At 35.7% G+C, this 20,730-nt stretch overlaps 1 protein-coding gene across 2 annotated transcripts in view; it reads right to left on the bottom strand.

Moving 5' to 3' along the window:
* MAOA (monoamine oxidase A) overlaps nucleotides 1-20,730 on the bottom strand; it is an 857,322-nt gene that overhangs the window by 3,515 nt on the left and 833,077 nt on the right. For both annotated transcript variants that reach the window (XM_049767258.1, XM_049767259.1), the window contains exons 6-13: nucleotides 20,164-20,255; nucleotides 18,226-18,367; nucleotides 12,890-13,039; nucleotides 12,264-12,423; nucleotides 11,397-11,493; nucleotides 5,972-6,025; nucleotides 3,993-4,050; nucleotides 1,590-1,687 (exon numbers count right to left, since the gene is read on the bottom strand). In XM_049767258.1, coding sequence (XP_049623215.1) covers nucleotides 1,590-1,687; nucleotides 3,993-4,050; nucleotides 5,972-6,025; nucleotides 11,397-11,493; nucleotides 12,264-12,423; nucleotides 12,890-13,039; nucleotides 18,226-18,367; nucleotides 20,164-20,255 — 851 coding nt within the window. The remainder of the gene's footprint in view (nucleotides 1-1,589; nucleotides 1,688-3,992; nucleotides 4,051-5,971; nucleotides 6,026-11,396; nucleotides 11,494-12,263; nucleotides 12,424-12,889; nucleotides 13,040-18,225; nucleotides 18,368-20,163; nucleotides 20,256-20,730) is intronic.

The raw sequence follows: 20,730 nt of genomic DNA, 5'->3' as shown, positions 1-20,730 counted from the left end.
TCTTTTCCAATGAGTGCATTCTTTATGAAATCACATGACTCCAGACTCCAGCTATGCAGGCACCATGAAATGTCAAAAGGTATCACAATGGTGAGAATATAGGGAGATCAACTGATTCCTGGTAAGGAAAGCACATGAAGATTATATGTATAACTCTTTTAAAAATAACTTACATAAGGCCCAGAGAGATAATGCAGTGGACAAAGTACTTTCCCTATACATGGCCAAGCTTGGTTTGATCCCTGGCACTCCATATGGTGCCTCAAGCACAGCCAGGAGTGATCTCTGAGTTCAGAGCCCTGAGTAACACCTCTATACTTTCTGTAAAATGACCTGGAGAGTGGCTGAGGGCATGTGATATGGTCCTGTTCTTGCAAAGAAGTTTTGGGTTTGGCTATAGGCACCTGTCTTATGTTGTCCTTGTTGTGTTTTGACTTTTGCATAGACCATAGCCACTTTCATGACATCTCCTGACCTGAAAAACATCCACCCCAAGTGTTTTTTTTACCTCAACCCATATCACTTTTTTACCCATTCAGAAATTTCTGGCTTTATCTATTCCTGATCCCATCACTATATTGTGTACTTCTACTTTGACCACAGAATTATTCAAGATACTCAATTTGGCTATCACAAAGAATAAAAGCAAACAGATAAACATAAAGCCCACTCAGAGAAACAAAGCTTAAGGGGTCTCTAACTCAATTCACCTTCGGGTTGCAGGAGGCAAAGTCGGGGTGATCCTTGAGTGCAAAGTCAGTAGTAAGCCTTGAACACTGGGGAGTGTGACCCAAACAACTAAAACAAAACAAAACAAAAAAAGATTCCTCTACGGCAGGGCACAAAATGTTGTACGGAGGGCCGTTTTCGGCCCGCGGGCCGCGAGTTTGAGACCCCTGGCTTAAGTTAACTTCCTGTTTCTGTTTCTCTGAAAATCTGACAAAGATATAAGATGACCTGTTAGTAGAAAATTAGTAAAATTGGTAAATTAGGGAGGACTATACATGAATTGTAATATCTTTGTTGGAAGGTTTAACATTGGGCTTCCCTGAATGCAGTGCTGAATATAAATGGCCATGTTCCTGGACTCTGAAAACTAGGCCCATACAGGTTGTTAAAAGCTCTTTTGTAATGGGTTCTAGTAAACATTTAGTTTATAAGTCAAAGTAGATGCTCCAAATCTTTTAGAATACTGACTCCTCACACATTAGCATATAAAAAAGATATTATTTTAGAACAGGGATGGATAATACTGCTCTATTGGCAAGATATGTTTAGCCCATACCCTTATATACTGACTAGTGCTCAGTTGTCCTGCAGATTGTCTAGTTGAATTCAAAAGGGTACTTTTGTGGAATTCTTACATTTATGTTGATACCTGAACTCCTCACAAGTGTTGGCTATTGTTATATAGGATGGCAGCTATTATTCTATATAACAACATATTTTATGGACAACCAGAAATATATAATTTAGAATATCAGAAATAAGAACATTAACTACCAATTTTAAAATTCTAAACACTTTTTAAAGTTTAATGCTTCTTTTCGTTAATAGCTTGTACTGTCAATATTGTGACTGGGTAGTACCTTCCATATTGAGTCATAATGCCAGGTGGAAAGTAGGCAGTGTAGCAGCCTCCAGAATATTGTTCTTCGCACCAATTCTTTTCTTCATAGTGCACTGGCTATAGTTCAGTGGGGAGAAAATTACAAAGGAAAGACAAAGCTCTTACATGTTGCCATTCAACAGTAAATACTCTTACTTTAACATAAGTATACTTTTTTTTTAAAAGAAGTTGGCCCTCAAAGAGCAGTGAGTGCAGTTAGAGAACTAACTGCACCGACATCTACTATGACAGTAATAGTAAGAAAAATAAGCAGAATGTCTAACTCAGAGACAGGCAGGGAGTGGGGGAAAGGAAAATGGGGGACACAGGTGGCAGGAAAGTGCACTGGTGAAAGGTGGTATACATCCTATGACTGAAACCCAGCTATGAAAATTTCTGTAACCATGGTGCTTATATAAATTATTAAAAATAAAGAATTGGGGGTGCCGGAGAGGTGGCACAAGTAGTAAGGCGTCAGCCTTGTGCGCACTAGCCTAGGACAGACTGCGGTTTGTTCCCTCAGTGTCCCATATGGTCTCCCAACCAGGAGCAATTTCTGAGTGCATAGCCAGGAGTAATCCCTGAGCGTCACTCAAACCCAAAAACAAAAACAAAAAATAAAGAATTGGGGCCAGAGTTATAGTGTAGTGATAGGGCATTTTGTCTTGCAAGTGGCTGACCCAGGACAGACCTAGGTTGAATCCACGGCATCCCATATGATCCCCCAAAGTAGGAGTGATTTTTGAGCACATAGTCAGGAGTAACCAGGTGTGGCCCAAAAACAGAAAATAAAATAAGAACTAAAGATTTACATGCAAAATGAATGTAAGAATGAACAATATTAATTCCAATAAACTTTTATCCCAATGAAAAAATAAAAATGTGGTTCTATTTTTCTAAATAATTTAAGGAGAAAAATGACTATTTCAAGCTATTTATGTATGGCCTTATATGAGGGACCAAATGATAAAAAATAAGTACCTTAGACTATTTTTAATTAGCATAAATATGTATTTCAGTATCTGGAAGAGAGGATACCTTCACCTTGTTCAAAACATTTCTATATTTAATCCTACTACAAAAACAATCAACAATCTTGTTCTAAATTTCTCTAAATCAGTGATCTTCAATGATCAGTTCATGGTCTATTGTTTGTCTGCAGGATTTAAATTCAGTGACAGCATTCAATCTCCAGCAACTCATATGGTTTCCAGGACCTGCCAGAAATGTTCCCTGAACATAGAGTCAGGAGTAAATCCTGAGCACTGCTTAGACTGCCCCCTTTCAATATCAGAAAGTCTAAAAACAATATAGTTGGTTATAATTGCCAGTTTACACAGACTTGGGTAAGCGGTCAGGTACCAGTCTACAGGTGTAAAAAGGCTTCTAAAGAATATTGCTCTTAATACCAGATATTCTTTCCTATATATGAAAGCATCACTATGAAAGAAAGGGAAAGCAGAAAACAAACACAGTGTATAAAAAGGGCTTTTTGTCTCAGGACCATTTCTCCAAGCTCGAGAAATGATGAAAATCCTGATAAAAGGAGTACAATAAGATAAAAATATCTTTGGGGCCAGAGATAGAACAGCAGATAAGGTGCTTGCCTTGCATGCAGCTGACCTAGGTTTGATCCCTGGCATTCTGTATGACCCATGAGCCCCTCCAGGAATGACTCCTGAGCACATAGCCAGGATTAAGTCCTGAACACTGTTTGGGTATGATCTTTTGGGTCATACAAACAAAAAGTTGGTGTTTTCCCAAGGGATATGAAAACATTTTCATTACACATCATGAAAACATATTACAAATTATGCAAATTTACTATTTGAATAGTTCAGTTATAATTCCCTAAAGAATCCCCCAGCTAAGAAGTTCTTCAAAAAGAATTTCATTATCCTATTTACTTTTAGTGACTGAGATTACTGAAATTCCTATAAAGCTGTGAATTAAGTCTACAGATGGAGTAATAAATTCACATAGTTTGACCTTAGTCATTCATTCAATTTTGCTACATATATACTACTATGCCTTCACCAGCAAATAGTGACATATTTAGGATTTTATTTCATGAAAGTTAATTGACATTGACAGGTCAGGACTTCTATTTGGAAACTGACTTAACCCACCCTAGATATAAGATAAAGTTTATAACTGGTTATCAGTTATTTAGTGAACACTTCTAATAAGGAAGCCTTATCAGAAAGTGCAACCACCTGACAGCAGCTTTTAATGGATTCTTGTGACTGCAAAAGTTAATCCTTCAGTAAGCATATCCTTTTATACTCTCTTATAAGACTATTAGAGAACTATAATCAGCTTTTCCTTATACTTAGAGTAAATGACAGAATTTGTTAGGGATTAAATGCTGGGTTTTTCTTACATGTAAAGCTTCTTCAGATCCCAGTACTTTGGCATAGAGTTCACAGATTTTCCTCTTTCTACAAAAAAACATTAAGAAAGTAATAATTGGTTAGCACAGAATAAATCCAGGGACTTTCAGGATTCTTGCTAATAAGTAATATTTATTCATTATCTAAAACCTGTAAAAATTTAAATAAATGGCCAATGGCCCTTTTTAAATACACAAAACAGTTCCATGAATTACTGCATGTCAATTCTCTATACTTTTGATAAAGTAAGCAGGTTTGAAGATTATACAGAATTTGCCTTTTTTTATTTTATTTTTATTATTGAAACCAATATCTACTTGAGAGTAAAACTAGGGAAAATAAAATTAAATTTAATTATAGTTTTACATACTGATTCTAGATTAAGTAGTCACTTATTAAGAATATAAAAATATAGGATTTCTTTGATAATTCTATAGGATATATAAGGACATTTTTAACTATTCTATATTTGTTTTGTAAATCATAAACACAAAGCTCATTTAATCTTTTAAGTACAACATTAGATATGTTGTATTTTATGAAGAAAATTTTCAAAGAGCAACTGGGTTTCTAGGCATGGTGTGCCCTCTTACTTTATAACTAAGAGGTTTTCAACTCTCAAGTCTGTGAATCCGTAGTTGAAAACTACTAACATACATTTCTATTCGAGAGTATGAAATACAGTCTATCTTAACAAAAAGTAGCTTGAAGATATAGAATGCACCTACCTTGTGAAATATGGTTTCAATGGTATTTATAAGGAGGGAAAGCAGGAAATTCAAAAGACAATTTCAACCTTAGTAAGGTATAACAAAGTAAGTTACTCCTAGATTTTCATATTTTTCCATAAGCTGAGGTATGCTGAATAAATCATTCCTTATTAACAGTACCCCTGTCTTCTCTACATATTGAGTGGGTTGATGTTAACACAATTCTCTTCCAAACAGTAAATTCCACATTAATTCAAATTAACAATTCCATATGCAAACATAGGTCATTCTGTATCTATTCCCTGACATCCAAAGGTATTTAAATAATTCTCAAATAAGGGCTACTAGTAGTTTAAACTTGGAAAGAAATACACATTTGCATGAATAATGGTCCACTTTGAAAGCAACAAACAATTGAGGACTCTCCAAAGGAATGGAGCAAGTCAGAACTTCCCAGAGGCAAATCTGGACAAGCCAGGTGATTCTTTCCAGGCGAGATTTTACCAAACCAAAGGTTTTAAGGTAAAATCAAAGATATACTAGTAAAGAATAAAAAACAGGTAAAATAATAAGACATTGTCCTAAAATAACTCATTTATAGTAGGAGAAGGGTATTTATAGTGGAGAAGGGTATAAACTGTAGAAAGAATACTTTTATGTGTACTATATATGAATACATATATGTATATATGTACATATATATGTATATGTTAAAGAAACTTGTAATAATGCTATCAATTGTAAGTTGATCAGGACTCAGCCTCTAAGGTTTCCTGTGTGAATTTTAACAATTTATATTACAGGGAAACTCTTATCTTTCAATCACTGTAAAATGAACACAAACATACCAAATAAAATTAACACATGCTACTGGCAACAAAGAGTGAAAGGGTGATATGGCAAAAATTTAAAGATTAATTTATTGTATTTTGAGAACATTAGTAAAAAATTGTTTTTATTTCTTTCGTTTTTTTTGTTTGTTTTTTTTCGGGCCACACCCATTTGATGCTCAGGGGTTACTCCTGGCTAAGTGTTCAGAAATTGCCCCTGGCTTAAGGGGACCATATGGGACACCGGGGGATCGAACCGCGGTCCTTCCTTGACTAGCGCTTGCAAGGCAGACACCTTACCTCTAGCGCCACCTCACCAGCCCCATGTTTTTTTTTCTTTTCTGTTATTCTTTGCTATATACTCTGCTACCACAATATTGAGAACAATATAAAGCTAACCTTTTATATGTTTCAGATGTAAATTCCTACCTTATATCCTTAGGAAGTTTAGAAAGCCTGTCAGCTTTTCGAGACAGTATGAAACTAGAAAGAGAGAATACATATGAACAATCAGTTTCAGAGTTCATAACTGTCTTTTTAAAGTCTTTGACCACTATCATTAATGACCTTTCTACATTCTTTCGAAATTTTCCACTGCCAGAGCAAACACCATGCTCTGTACCCCAAAACCCCTAGAAGGCTGTGAACTCTTAAATATTAGATTATCTCAAATTCAGTATTTTACCATCAAAGTTTAAGATAGGTCATAGCATATCATCAAATACTAGATAAAGCAATGTAGTATTATTATAATGGTAATGATAGTTATGTTGGGCCAATACAAAAGCTAGAATAATAAATACAACTATTTTCCTATAGTGAATATCATGCTGAATTATTGAGATCCCCCTTTAGGACCAAGAGTGAATTTTTGTCCACTCACAGCTGATTACAGAAATTGAATATTACAGATTATAGAAATTGAATATTACAGAAGAGAATTACATGGCTCAAGTCATACCCACTTTCAGAATTTTTGGATCAGGTGTGCAATGAGAACCTAAGTCAGTCCTTTCAAGTCACCACAGGATACTCTAGAGTCTAAAAGGTTATTCTAGATCCAGACCTTCCTGTAGCTTAATCAACGCTTCAGTAGGACAAACTGTCCTTCTGCCTAATCTTTATTCTTTCTCAGGTGTAGAAGAATGGTGTTTCCTATTTGAAGATGCCTTAGTCTCAATGTCATGGAGTATTTTGCCTATGTTTTGTTCTATATACCTTAGTTTCAAGTCTAAAATAAAGGTCTTTAACCCATTTTGATTTTACCTTTGAGCACGCTGTTAGAGATTTAAGTTGCTTTTTTTGCATGTGGCTGACCAGTTATCCTAACAGCACTTGAAGAGGCTTTCCTTGCTCCATTTTGCATTTCTTGTCCCTTTATAAAATTAATTGATTTTATGTCTAGGGGTCATTGTTTGAATACACAAGTCTATTCCATTCAGAGGGACTGTCTTTATTCCAATACCATGCTGTTTGAATGACTATTGCTTTGTAGTACAATTTAAATTTGGGGAAAATGAAGCATCCCATCTTTTCCCTAAGGGTTGCTTCAGCTATTCATGGACATTTTGTTCCAGATAAATTTCAGAAGTGTTTGATCCACTTCTTTCAAGAATGTCGTGGGTATCCTAAGAGGGATTGCATTAAATCTGTACAATGCTTTAGTGAATATTTAGTGAATATTGCCATTTTAATGATGTTAATCTTCCCAATACATGAACAGAGTATATGTCTCTTTGTGTTCTCATTTATATCTCGGAGCAGTGTTTTTTGTAGTTGTCAGTGTATAGCTCCTTTAACCTCTTTAGTTAAGTTGACTCCAAAGTATTTGCATTTCTGTAGTACTATTGTGACGGGATTTTATTTAACATCTATTTCTTATGTATCATTATTTGTCTGTAAGAGGCCATAGTTTGTGTTAATTTTGTAGCCTGCCACTTTGCCATATAAATATATTGTTTCCAAAAGCTTTTTGGTAGGATTTTAAAAATATACTATCATGTTATCTGCACACAGTGAGAACTTGACTTCTTCCTTTCCCATGTGAAAGACCTTGATATCTTTTTCTTGCCTAATTGCTATGGCAAGTACTTCTGGTACTATGTTGAATATGTATGGAGAAATGGGCAGCCTTGTCTTGTGCCAGAATTTAGAGGAAAGGCTTTCAGTTTTTCTCCACTGAGTATATATATGACATGGGTGTGTGGTAAATGGCCTTGACTATATTGAAAAAAGTTCCTTCCATTTTCACTTTATTAATTTTTCATCATGAATGGGTGTTGGATCTTATCAAATATATTTTCTTCATCCATTGATATGATCATATAGTTTTTATATTTCCTTTTGTTGGTATGGTATATTATGTTGCTTAGATTGTATATGTTAAATTATCCTTGCATCTCTGGAATGAATCCTACTTGGCCATGATGAGTCTTTGGATCCTATTTTCTAGGATTTTGTTGAGGATATTTCCATCTGTGATAATCAAGGATATTGTTCTGTAGTTCTCTTTTTTGTGGTATCACTGTTTACTTCTGGAATCAGGGTGATGTTAGTTTAATAAAACTTATTTGGGAGTGCTTCTGTTTCTTCAATTTCCTGGAAGAGTCTGAAGAGTATTAGTAGTAAGTTCTCTTGAAAGATTTGAAAGAATTCGTTAGTGAATACATCTGGGACTGGGCTTTGGTTTTGGCATAGAGTTTTGATTACCATTTTAATAAGCTCAATATTCATTGGTCTGTTCAAATATGCCCGATCTTCTTGGTTCAAAATTGTGAGTTTATGAGTTAGAGAATGTATCCATTTTTTCCAGGTTCTCTTGTTTTGTAGCATAGAGTTTCTCAAACTAGTCTCTGATCACCCTTTGAATCTCTGTAGTATCTGTAGTAATCTCCCCTTTTTCATTTCTAATTCAGTTTATTACTTTTTCTTAATTTGTGAGTTTGCTAGTGGTTTATTGGTCTTGTTTATGTTTTCAAAGAACTAACTCTTGCTTTCATTGATCTGACAAATTTTGACTTCCTATTAATTTCTGCTTTAAGCTTTATTATTTCCTGTCTGCCTGTTTTTCGTTCATTTTGTTGATCACGTTCCAATTTTATAAGCTGTGCCATTATGTTTTTATGTAGGCTTCTTTTTCCTTCTTGATGACTGTTTGCAAAGCTATACATTTTCCTCTTAGTACCGTTTTAACTGTGCCCCACAAATTCTTTCCTTCTTTCTGTTTTGTTTTGTTTTGTTTTGTATTTTTTGGCCATACCCTGTGATTTACTCCTGACTATGTGCTCAGAAATCGTTCCTGGCTTGGGGGACCATATGAGATGCTGGGGATTGAACTGAGGTCCATCCTGGGTCAACTGCATGCAAGGAAAATACCTTACAACTGTGCTGTCACTCTGGCCCTCACAAATTCTAATTATTTGTGTCTTCATTCTTGTTTGTTTTCAATAATCTTTTGATTTCTTCTTTATTTAGTCTATGACCCATTTATTGTTCAGTAGTGAGATATTTAATTTCTAGGTGTTAAAAATTTTCCTCTGTGACTGTAATTCATTTCTAATTTCAGTGCATTATGATCTAAGAAGGTGATTCATATAATTTCTATCATCTTTACTTTATGGAGGTATGTTTTATGGGTCAACATGTGGTCTATCTTGGAATAATGACTCAGATGAATTGGAGAATAATCCATATCCAGTTTTCTCAGGATGGAGAGCCTTATACATATCAATAGGCCACACTCTCTTCCATTTCTCCATTCAGATATAGTATATTCTTGGTAGCTGCTTTCTTTTAATCAAAGAATCCTTATAACTATACCAATATTATTAACCACATATATTTTAATGAACAAAATTGTGAATAAAGATAAAAAAGAAGAAAAATCGTGATAAGGAGTCCTAATTATACAACTTAAATGAAAAAAAAATGATTAAAATGACAGTGAAATAATTTCTCTACTAAAAAGTTTTTAAACAATTTTTAATTTAAATACTGTAATGACAAAGTCATTCATTACTGAGTTTCAATCTTACAATATACACCACCCTTCACCCCAAAAAGTTTCCTACCACCAATGTTCCCAGATTCCCTCTCATGCTCCCCTCATTTTGCTTCTGCTTCTCTTTTTCCTCTTTTTTTTTTTTTTTTGGTTTTTGGGCCACACCTGGTGATGCTCAGGGGTTACTCCTGGCTATGCGTTCAGAAGTCGCTCCTGGCTTGGGGGACCATATGGGACGCTGGGTGATCGAACCATGGTCCGTCCTAGGCTAGCGCAGGCAAGGCAGGCACCTTACATCTAGCGCCACCGCCCGGCCCCTCTTTTTTTCTTTTTTAAGACACTGTGGTATTCACTATTATTAATGAAGAGATGCTCTGCATATCACTTTATCTCCATCTGATACCCGTTTTTGTCTCAATTTGTCAGTTCCAATTATCATTGATATGAAATAGACAAGTAGATCAGGACTGAAACTCCATGGCTGGAAACAGATGTCATCCTCTCCTTCACCCCCAAACTAAAGTATTTCTCAAATTTGATAGGTGATTTCTTTAGAGTTCTTATTCAAGATCATTCTGATAAGCAATATTTAGGGTTTAACCAAATAGTACTTGAAAAGAAGATGTGTATTGTTTAAGCAAGTATAACTAACAAACTTTATGGGATATAGTCATAATTTTGTGTACTACCTATGCTATGACTTGATAGTATTGATTTTAAAGTTTTGGTTTGTATACAAATCAAACATTTTAAACTTATACAGTATTTCAATGAAAGTAGTTAATATCTGATGAATGATGAAATAATTTAAGTGGTAAGTTTTTAAAAAATTTTTGGGTACTTTCCATACTTCCTTTTTCAAAAGGAAGTTAGTGTTGGTTATTTATATAAAATCGCAAGTTGTGAATGAAATAACCTATTTGATCTAGTTATAATTTTCTTTGTTCTTTTGAGGAAATTAAACAAGATTTGGATTGGTGATTTCACATCCTCAAAAGTACAGTTCCTTTCAAGTTTCCAAAGGGCACTTGTTATCACAGAGTGCTGAGAAATTATTACTCTTATCTTCAAGAATTTCTTTCCCCAGAGCAAAGAGCAGGGTGGAGACAATATATCTCAAGGCAAGAACAGATTGGGAGCAGCTATGCAGATAAAACAGATCTGAATGTATGTTTTAAGGAACTTCCTAAATAACCTCAACATCTAGAAGGCTCTTACCATATATGTTCTGATTAATACAGGTGCAAAAAGTTCCAGAACAGCAGATGCCACAATATGTAATTAATCCAGGGGAGGGAGAAAACCAATGTTCTTCCACTCAGAATTGGTTTGGTCTTAACTCACAGTCTCATGAAACCTCCACCTCAATCTCCTATTTTTTTTGGCATATAGAATAAGGTGGAGGCAAACTGCACAGTCTATATTCTTTATAGTTAAATATGAAGAGGATATATTATTCCTGTGACCATTGGTTATAAGCAGCTGGTCTTCCAGGGAGGTTGCTACTATTTCTTATATTAACCACAAGAGAAACGGTTATAAAATACTTTGTTGGCAGTAATGTAATAAATTCTCTACTTCATTCACATTACAGAATGTCTATTCAATTGTCTGGTTACTTCTTTCACTTTCTCAATATTAAAATTTTATGGGAAAATACATAAAATACATTCAAATAATGTTAATTTTGGTAAATAATTTCCAATATTTTTGTAGCACATACAATATACTGCTGTATTATTTTAATGTGGATAAATGCAATTCATTTATGTAATGTTATCTATTACTACAGGAACTCTTTCAAAACAATATGCTCTGTCAGTATCCACACGATTTAGAAAATGCAGAGCTTACCCCATGATAGCAGGTATCGATCCATCGGGTTTTGTGTCATCAAGAGTTATTGAAATTGGGGCCTCTTCATCCTCAATGATCATGCACCCACACAAGTCTTAAAAAGAAGAAAATAAATAAGAAATAGATATCAGAAATTTAGAGAGTAGGGAGAATTATATGTATATTTTTCTAAGAGGAAAACAAATCTTAAACTATCAGTCTTTATGTCTCCAGTATTATAAGTTATTTTCTGTTAAATACACATTAAGTATTCAAGGACTGTTCTTCTAGAGACACAGCAAAGGACCCACATTACCATCTTATCATGAGATTAAATGCTATGACAGCTCTACTATCCTAGAATGGGGATGGATATTAGGGCGTTTTGGAGGAAGTTACTTTTTGAACCTAAGGAAGAAATGATAGGAATAAATTCTTTGAATATGAGTGGAAGGCTTTCTATCAAAATTCACCATATCCACTTAGACCTTAACTTATTTAATTTGCACAAAACACTGACAATAAATCTTATGTCAACATTTTACAGAATTTTGAGAGAAGAGGAGTCATACCCAGAGCTAGGAAGCCCTATCTAGTAAATAAATGAAGCCTAAAAAAGTTACATCAAAGCAAGAATATTTTTCTATGTTGGCAATGGTGGACCTGCAACTGTGTGATTCTCTTCTTTCCTTCCAATTACAAGGAAAGTGGTCTTGTGTTAATTTTATGTACTTTATGGGCTAATAATGAAATGAAAAGACTGTAATTTCTGATCCTTTATCAGCCAATTTGCAAACAAAACTCTTTTCAGTGCCCAGTGTAATACCCTAAAAGAGTACAGCATTTTTCTTTCATGTCATTTTAACAGAAATAGAAGTAACCTACCCTTTTTCTTCCAAAATGCTTCTTTGTAATACATCATACACTTGATGATAGCTCCCATTGGAAGTCGCTGAATTAGCTGATTTCTCTCTGGTGGAAGTGAGGGTTTGAAATGTATCTTGGCAGTCAAAGCCGGAGGGACTGCACTGATTACGTAGTTGCACTATAAGACACAAACACAAAAAACCACCTTCAAACCTTCAACTGTGAATTATGAAATACATCACTTTGAGTTTTAGAGAAGTATGTACAAAATGAGGCTTCTATGAGGCAACAAAGTAGTACAAAACAGGACAACCAAGGCTGATCATGTCAAAGACTGTTAGGGAATAAATGCCTAAAATACACAAGGCCTAATAAATATATGCTTCATTTTGGGAGGGAGAGAGGGTCTCAAGTGGTGCTTAGTAGCCATGGAGTCACCCCCTATGATACTCAGCTAAATGAATCATCAGTTCAAAGAGAGGACATGAGAATGGAGTGCTACTCAGGCTTTGCTGAAACTGAGATGGGTGGAAGCCATGTCGTGCTGGGGATCAATGCTGGTTTTACCATATGCAAGGTATGTACTTTAACTACTGCAGTATCTCTCTAGTTTATTTGTACTTCTTTTGACTGAAATGAATTACCTCATAACGTTCATGGTTCAACGTCTCGACAATGATGGTATCACCCGAGTGGTCAACATATGTGACAGGACTGTTCAATTTCACAGCATCCCCCAGAAGGGCCATTATTCGTTCACTCACTTGACCAGATCCACCTACAAACTTCCGTTCCTTTAAGAAAAAAACAGAAAGGAAAAACTATAAATGCCTAACGAAAGAAAATCATATTGTTACTTAATAAAAAGTCCCCAGAAAGTTATGATTCATAGCTCTGCTTTCTGTACAATTGTTGGATAAACTTATTAGGATAGAGGCAGAGTTTAGATCAAGCTATCTCAATTATCATCCTCTGAACAACAATAAAAATGCCATTATCCATTTACAAAAGTACAGATATATACCTGTTCTAATCTACTGGTTCCACTTTGAGAGTGATCTAAATATATGCAAGTCTTTGGGCTTAAAATGTCCATGAGTGCAGTACACAGATTCTGGGAAAGGGGAGATGCTGCACTTCTCTTAAGAGATTCAGTTTCTTTTAAATTAATTAGTAAATTTATTCCCTTGAGCAGCCCCAAAGTACCAACTTTATTCTGTCCCACTGAAATCTGCTACTCTCATCATAAAAATGAGTCCAGCTTAATCTAAGAAGGTAAGTTCTCATACAACATATCTTATTTTACTGAATCAGAGTGAGATGCTCTGTGACTGATGGTTGAGTTTCATTTATTCAGTGTTTCAACACCCATCTCTTCACTAGTGTATGTTTCCTCCTGTCCACCTACTCTAGGCTGCCTCTATTGAAGGCTCTTTTGCTCCAGAGGCACTTAGGGATTACTCTGGTTTATAAACTCAAAAATTACTCCTGGAAGGCTCAAGGACCATATGGAATGCTGAGGATCAATCCTGGGTTGGCTCCTTGCTAGAAATATCCTACCAACTCTGCTGACCATGAAATACACTATTCTCTCTCACCCCACTTTTTTTTTGGGGGGGGGGAACTGAGTACAACACATTTTGTAATTAGCAGAGGAAATTTTTTAGTGTTTTAGAAAATTATTTTAATTATCAGAAAAAATATATAAATTCATGTAAGAAAATGAAGCACAGCTCAATATGTGACAATTAGGTACCTAGATCATGCACTTTCAGAAATCCTTGAATAAAAACAATCTCAGGGATTCTTGCGATTTAAATTGGGCATTATTCTAAGAACAAAACAAAATTCTTTGTATACATATTCCCAAAAAGTATGAGGTTGGAGAGATAGTACAGTGGGTAAGATGATTGCCTTGTATGAAGCCAACCCAAGTTGAATTGCTGGACTGGTCCGAGTGCAGAGCCAGGAATAAGTTCTAAGTTCTTCCATGTTTGGCCCAAATCAAACATATAAAATATATCCATAGAAATTTAGACCTAATTTCATAATCTTACTTTCCTTAAGAAACTGAAGCCTAAATGATCTGTTTCACAAAAGTCACTTTGACTCGTAACATAATGGAAGGACCACAAACTATTTCCATTTATTGTTTGTAGTGCCAGATTAAACCTCTGTTTTCTGCTTGCAAAACATATCTTCCAGCCCACTGAACTACTTCTCTGGCATACTATTAATTATTAATGAAGAAACGTAAGTTCTTTATAAAGACATTGCAATAATCCTTTGAAATTCATAATGTAAGCCTGTACTTTCCAAAAAATCAAGCAGTTTAGCTGGAAATATATTAGTTTTTATGACTGAGAGATATAAATAAATATAAAATAAATTTTATAAAAATAATTTTATTTATACATTTATATGTTTATATAAACATATAAAATAATCCTTATAAAAATGAGATGACTCTGATGCCCCAGGAAGTAAAATATAGGTGAATGGAATAATGTGGGATTTCATCCATCCTTAAAGATACTTTAAAATATAACTATTCAGTTTACTAATACTAAGGGTCAAATGGGCAATGACTCTTAGTGGCCACAGGAGCAAACTGGAACTTATAGAGAGTTCCTAAGGAGTCTAGTTTACTTATCACAGATAGAGTCGATCATAGAACATAAGTTAGAAATAAATTGGTTTAATTACATCCTATTCCACCTAGGCATACTATTATTAGAAAAGATATAACCATATTTCTTGAAATAAAGAGTGAAAATTAGGGAATTATGATTCTAGCCTCATCACTTTATTGTTGTGAGTCCAATCAATCAAATGAGTTCATTTATTATTAACAGAGGTGGCATGGAAGATAAGCAATGCAAGTGAGCATCAGAATTTTAGAATCTAAAATAAAATTTATCATTGAAAGAATAAAGAATGGTCAATTAATTTTGTAGTAATTAGAAAAAAAAGAGTAACTCTGAGAATAGGACAATGAAAATCTCATGGAGGCTTGTTGCAACCCCCGTTGACATTGTTCCTGAACCACCTAGAGATGAAGATATAGAGCACAAAGAGGGGATTATTCTCCCCAAGATTTGTGGTGGCTCTCAGGCTTGACTCCAGGTCATCCATTCTCCCTCTCAGAGAGCTCAGAATAAGGAGATTGCCTACAGATTTTGGCCATTACTACCACCCATTGCAATGCTCCTTAGATACTCCTAATCTTGAATGTTTATATTGAAATTCTCCCTGGAGATTCAGCTCCTTTTAGATCTTTTTTAATATAATTTTTATTTTGATCATAGTGGCTTACATATTGTTGACAATAATATTTTAGGTACATATTTACATAAAATCAGGGGGGATTCCCATCACCAATTTGTCCTCCCTACACCTCCGTTTTTGTCCTACCTCCCATATCCTCTTCCCTCACCCCCAGGGCTGCTAGGATATGTGGTCCCCTCTGTACCTAGCCTACTACTTAGTAGTCTTGCACCTGTTTGGTCTTGGTGCCTCCCTTATTTCCCCCTCTAACAGTGAGGCAGGGCTAGCTAGTTCAAGTTACGTGGTTTTGTTTGAAGAAGAGAAAAGTAATAAACTGGGGTAAAAGTCTAATACACCAAAAATGGGCAGAATCCTTCTAGAGGCTCTTATTATCGATTTGAGAGACGAAGGAGAAAAAGAAGGTGAAACACTCCACCAGTACAAAAAGGAGTGTCAAATATTCAGTGAGGACTCCGACATTAACAATAAGCACCACAAAAAAAATAAATGAATAAAAATAAAAATAAAAAACCGCCATGGTCTTGAGATAAGAAACATGGCATAGCACAAAAAGAAAGAAAAGAAAAGAAAAGAAATAAGTATAACTGGGGACAACAACTTCAATAACCACACCCGAACAAAGAAATTGACCAAAAATAGATAGGTAAGTAAAAATAGTAATAATAAATGAAGATAAAAAATAATATATAAAAAATAAACAATGTTTTGTGCTTTTTGCTTTTTTTCCCCTCCTACCCTGGCACAGTAAATATTGGGGTCATTCGAAAATGAATTCACTTGGCCTAAGAGATATGGGGTTTCTCCGTCCTTGGAGTATATTGTCATGGGATTAACTATAGATTCTGTTCAGGGTCATTTACTCTCCCGGTGGTGCTTTTGTGGTGTTTTGAAGACTTCTGGTCTGTCCTGGGTGATACAATCAGACCTCTGTATCTAGAGATCTCGGTATCTGCACAGGTCCAGGAGTGAGTCTTATGATGAAGTCAGTCTTTGTGGTTCTAGAAGTTCTGTTCCCTCAGTGTCATTTTAATCCATCTTCTGTGGATGGTGGTCTTGGTCTTTGCACTTAACTTAGGATGACACCTAGTATAGCATCTTTCTTTGTGTTTCCAGAAGCCCCATTCCATTACCATTGTCTCTGTCAGACCTTTGGAACTGGGTATCATGGTTATTGTGCAGGTCGTAGTTCAAACCCTAGACTAGTGCTTTTTGATTGGTCCCAAGATATATACAGTCTGGTCATGGTTCTAGCAGCCAGTCATCTGCAAATCGTGATCTTGGCTTTTGGACCTACCAAAGGGTTACAAGTCTTCTGATTTTGTCTTATCGTTAGCTGGTAAGGTAGGATAACCTGCTCTTAGGTCAAGTTGTTCCCATTTTCCTCGTCAGGATATCATATTAGAGCTGGCCCTTGTTGGTGACCCAGCAGTATTAAGGCTGTCCCAGATGGGATTTGTTTCCTACAGCTGTTGTGAAGAACTGTGCCGTTTCTATGTCTGGGATCCAGGGTTCAAGGCTGGACGGATGGTATCTAATCACTTGAGGTCTAAGTTGATTGCACATGACATATTTTCAAGGTAGGAGATATCCCTGTATTGTAAACAACTATGAGTTCCTATCTCTAGGAGATAAGAGCTCTTTTTTATATGTAAGATTTCCCCCTTTTTTTAGTGTGCCTTTGCAGGGAGAAATGGTGCTACATTATATTGTCGGTGCATTTGGGGGTGGACAGAGGGGAAAACAGAAACAGGTCACATACCCAAAAAAGATAATAACAAAATAGGAATAAAAATGTATGTGCCCACATATGTGTATGTAGAACAGACATATCCCTGGCTCTGTCACCCTGCACGTATCTCAGTTTCTCTTGCCCTATATAAGCACAGTTAGACTAGAATAAAGTATCTCTGGTTATCAGCATGGGACTCATTATTTTCCAGCCATCAGCTGGAGGAAACACCCTTGGTACTGAATGCACCAGAAGGCTAGAAGTTGACCATCACTCAGTTCTGAATGCCCAGAAAGGACTGAAGTTGACCATCTCTAGCTGACCATGACAGAGGCTTAATACAGGGCATTAAGTACAGGGGTTAGGGTGTCCATGGTCAACCCTGGTTTTATTCCTGGCTCATGGTGTCCAACACATCATTGGGTTTAACTCTGGAAGCAACAGAGAACTGCAGGACACAGCCTAGAGATCCCAGAACATTGTAATGGTGACAGTGATACCAAATAACACAAACAACATTGCATCCTTGGACCCTTAAATTGAACTATAAGTGCAGTTACCTAAGTAGAGCCAAGAGAAGCTACCAGGTATAATTAATACTACGAGAAAAAAAATCAAATAAAAATTAAAAGCCTTAATCTGTACCAGAGATAAGTTTAAATATAATTATTTTACAGGCACTCGAGCTTTTTTATTTTAGAAATTCAATTCGTCATACAAATTCTAATATTTTACCTGTCTCTAAAAGAAAAAATTGAATACCCCCAAACTAATTAATTAATATAAAACATTCTTTAGCTGAGAACTTATTTTTAGGATTATAAAAGAAAACAAGACATTTTGTCTTAAGAAATGTTTGCCAAGATGATTTGTGTTTCAAGATACAAATATATCACTAAGACTCTGTTCTAAATAAGAACAGAAGCAAAAATATATTATGGTGTGAGAATGACTGCTCCATACCTGGCCTCCATTGGTAACTGAGAATATTCGAGTAGTGCCCCCACACTGTTTCACATACCACAAGAACCATAGGGCAGAAACCTCGTAGGGCTCGGAAGTCACATTGATATTCACAAAGAGAGATGCAAACTGTCTAGCAGTCCTGTTCAAAGGACAAGAGCAGAGGAGTATTAAATGCATCAGACATCATGGTTTTAAGCATAATTTAGTATGTTTAGAAAGTATTCTTGTTGATTTTGAAAAAAATGATTCAATAATTAAAGAAATGTGTTATAAGATTTTCCTTTGTATCTAGAAACTGTGGGCTAGGGGTGGAGTGATAGCACAGTGATAGGGCATTTGCCTTACACAAGGCTGACCCAGGATGGACCTGGGTTCAATCCCTGGCATCCCATATGGCCCCCTGAGCCTGCCAGGAGTGATTTCTGAGCACAGAGCCAGGAATAACCCCTCAGTGCTGCCAGGTATAACACTCTCCAAAAAGAAACTGTGGATAACTCCAAATATGTTAATTTGGATCTAACTTCAATTATTGATATCTTGTCCCAACTACCAAATCACTGTGGATCATTCTTAGAAAATACCATATAGCCACTCTAAAACCTACTATCCAATTTCTTAGTAACTGCAGCCAATTCCTAAATACCTCTAAACCAAAGCATGTACTTTTTCTGTCTCCTGTAACTTATTCCTGATGAATAAAATATTTCATAATATGCATCCCTCCTCTATCCTCCATATTCATGACAGCTGATTCCTGGAGAATACCATCTCCCTACACCATCTATCTTTACAATTCACTTCAAAATACTGCTGTCTGTTCCTAGAACACAACAACCTACCCCCCACCAATCTTTCTATCACTCAATCTGCCAACTATATAGAATCTTCCTGGAAGACACCATTATTCCAACAACTCTGTTTCTGCATATACCATTGCTCATGTGTATAATTCCTGGAAGATACTCTCATTCTATCTGCTATTGTTGTTCCCTTCCATCAGTTCCCATTATCCACCCCAAGCTACTTTATCAGTTCTGAACTTCTGAAAAAGAAATATAATCCCAAATCTCCCACAAACCCCCAATTACTGTGGAGCATTCCTGGAAAAACATTTCCTTTATACCAACTTTCTATCCTTCTCTCAATCTCTCTCCTTTCTACTACTCTCATTGTGGTTTGTTTGTGGAAGATAAAACTTCCTGTTTCTTACCACTATTTGTGGCTTCCCCCACCTCAAATATACATATGTACACCATAAACCCATTTTTTCTCCCTCCACTTCCATTCACTGTGCTTTTTTTATACTTGGAAGATACCATGCTCCTCCCTCCAAAAAACCATCCTGTTTTTCCTCATCCATTTTTCATGTATTCCTAAGATATTGCCTCCTCACACATCCATTCATCCTGACTACCCATTTCACTGTGGCTCATTCCTGAAAAACAGTCTCTTCACAATATTTACCCTTTTTATCTACCCGCTTACCCATTGAACTGGCTACTTTCTGGGAGACAGTTCTTTCATTACACCATCTAATATTACTGTCTATCTCACACTATCCACTATGGTTCATTCCTAGAATATTCCATTTCACAATACTTCCCTTTTTCCTAGTATCTATAGCTCATTTCTAGATGGCACCATTCTGCTACATTTCTGATTTCACACTTTTCTGTGGACAATTTTTGGAAGATACCACCTCCAAACATTAAACTTTTCAGTGCTTAGACTTCAAATCACCCTGTTTTCTTGTCTCCCATCTATTGTGGTTCCTTCTGGGAAGAAATCAAAGTATCTAAAATATACAAAAGTATCTAAAATAACTTCAAAAGTTGCTATTGCTTGTAAAATTCATTAAGTAAAATACTGCAGTTCAAGATAAGACAGAAAATATCAGAGAGAGAACAAACTAAAATTTCAAATAGTTAAGTCTACTTTGTCCAGCAGATTTTATCAATGAGATCCTTCATAGTCATCTTGTCCCATTCTTCTGCATGGGGGGCATCCCATGGTGCATCAGCTGGAATCTGCAGAGAAAGGATTGACATTCAAGTTTACTGATTACTGCCAACTGGCCCTTAGGAAACAACTCTGAAAAAAACTATGTGGATTGTATGTTTAACATTTAATTCTATGTTTAGATAGTGGTAATTCCACTGGGATGGTTATATCTTTAGATCCTATACCTTAAGCTTTTAATTTTAATAACAATTTTAATAATGTAAATCTACAAATTAATATGAAAATAAAATGACAATTTAAAGTTAACATCAATTTACGTTCCTAATTTTAAGTTTTAGAATATTGATGTTAAAGGAGCTGGAGTGGTGGTGCAAGTGGTAAGGCATCTTATGTGCACAGCTTAGGATGAACCGCAGTTTGATCCCTGGGCATCTCATATAGTCCCCCAAGTCAGGAGAGATTTCTGGGCACATAGCCAGAAGTAACCCCCGAGCGTCATCAGGTGTGGAACAAAAACACCAAAAAAAAAAAAAAAAAGAA

This window comes from Suncus etruscus, chromosome X (genome assembly GCF_024139225.1).
Source record: "Suncus etruscus isolate mSunEtr1 chromosome X, mSunEtr1.pri.cur, whole genome shotgun sequence".
NCBI lineage: Eukaryota > Metazoa > Chordata > Mammalia > Eulipotyphla > Soricidae > Suncus > Suncus etruscus.
The sequence above is the reverse complement of the archived record's forward strand: the minus strand, read 5'-3'. Positions and strand labels throughout refer to the sequence as shown.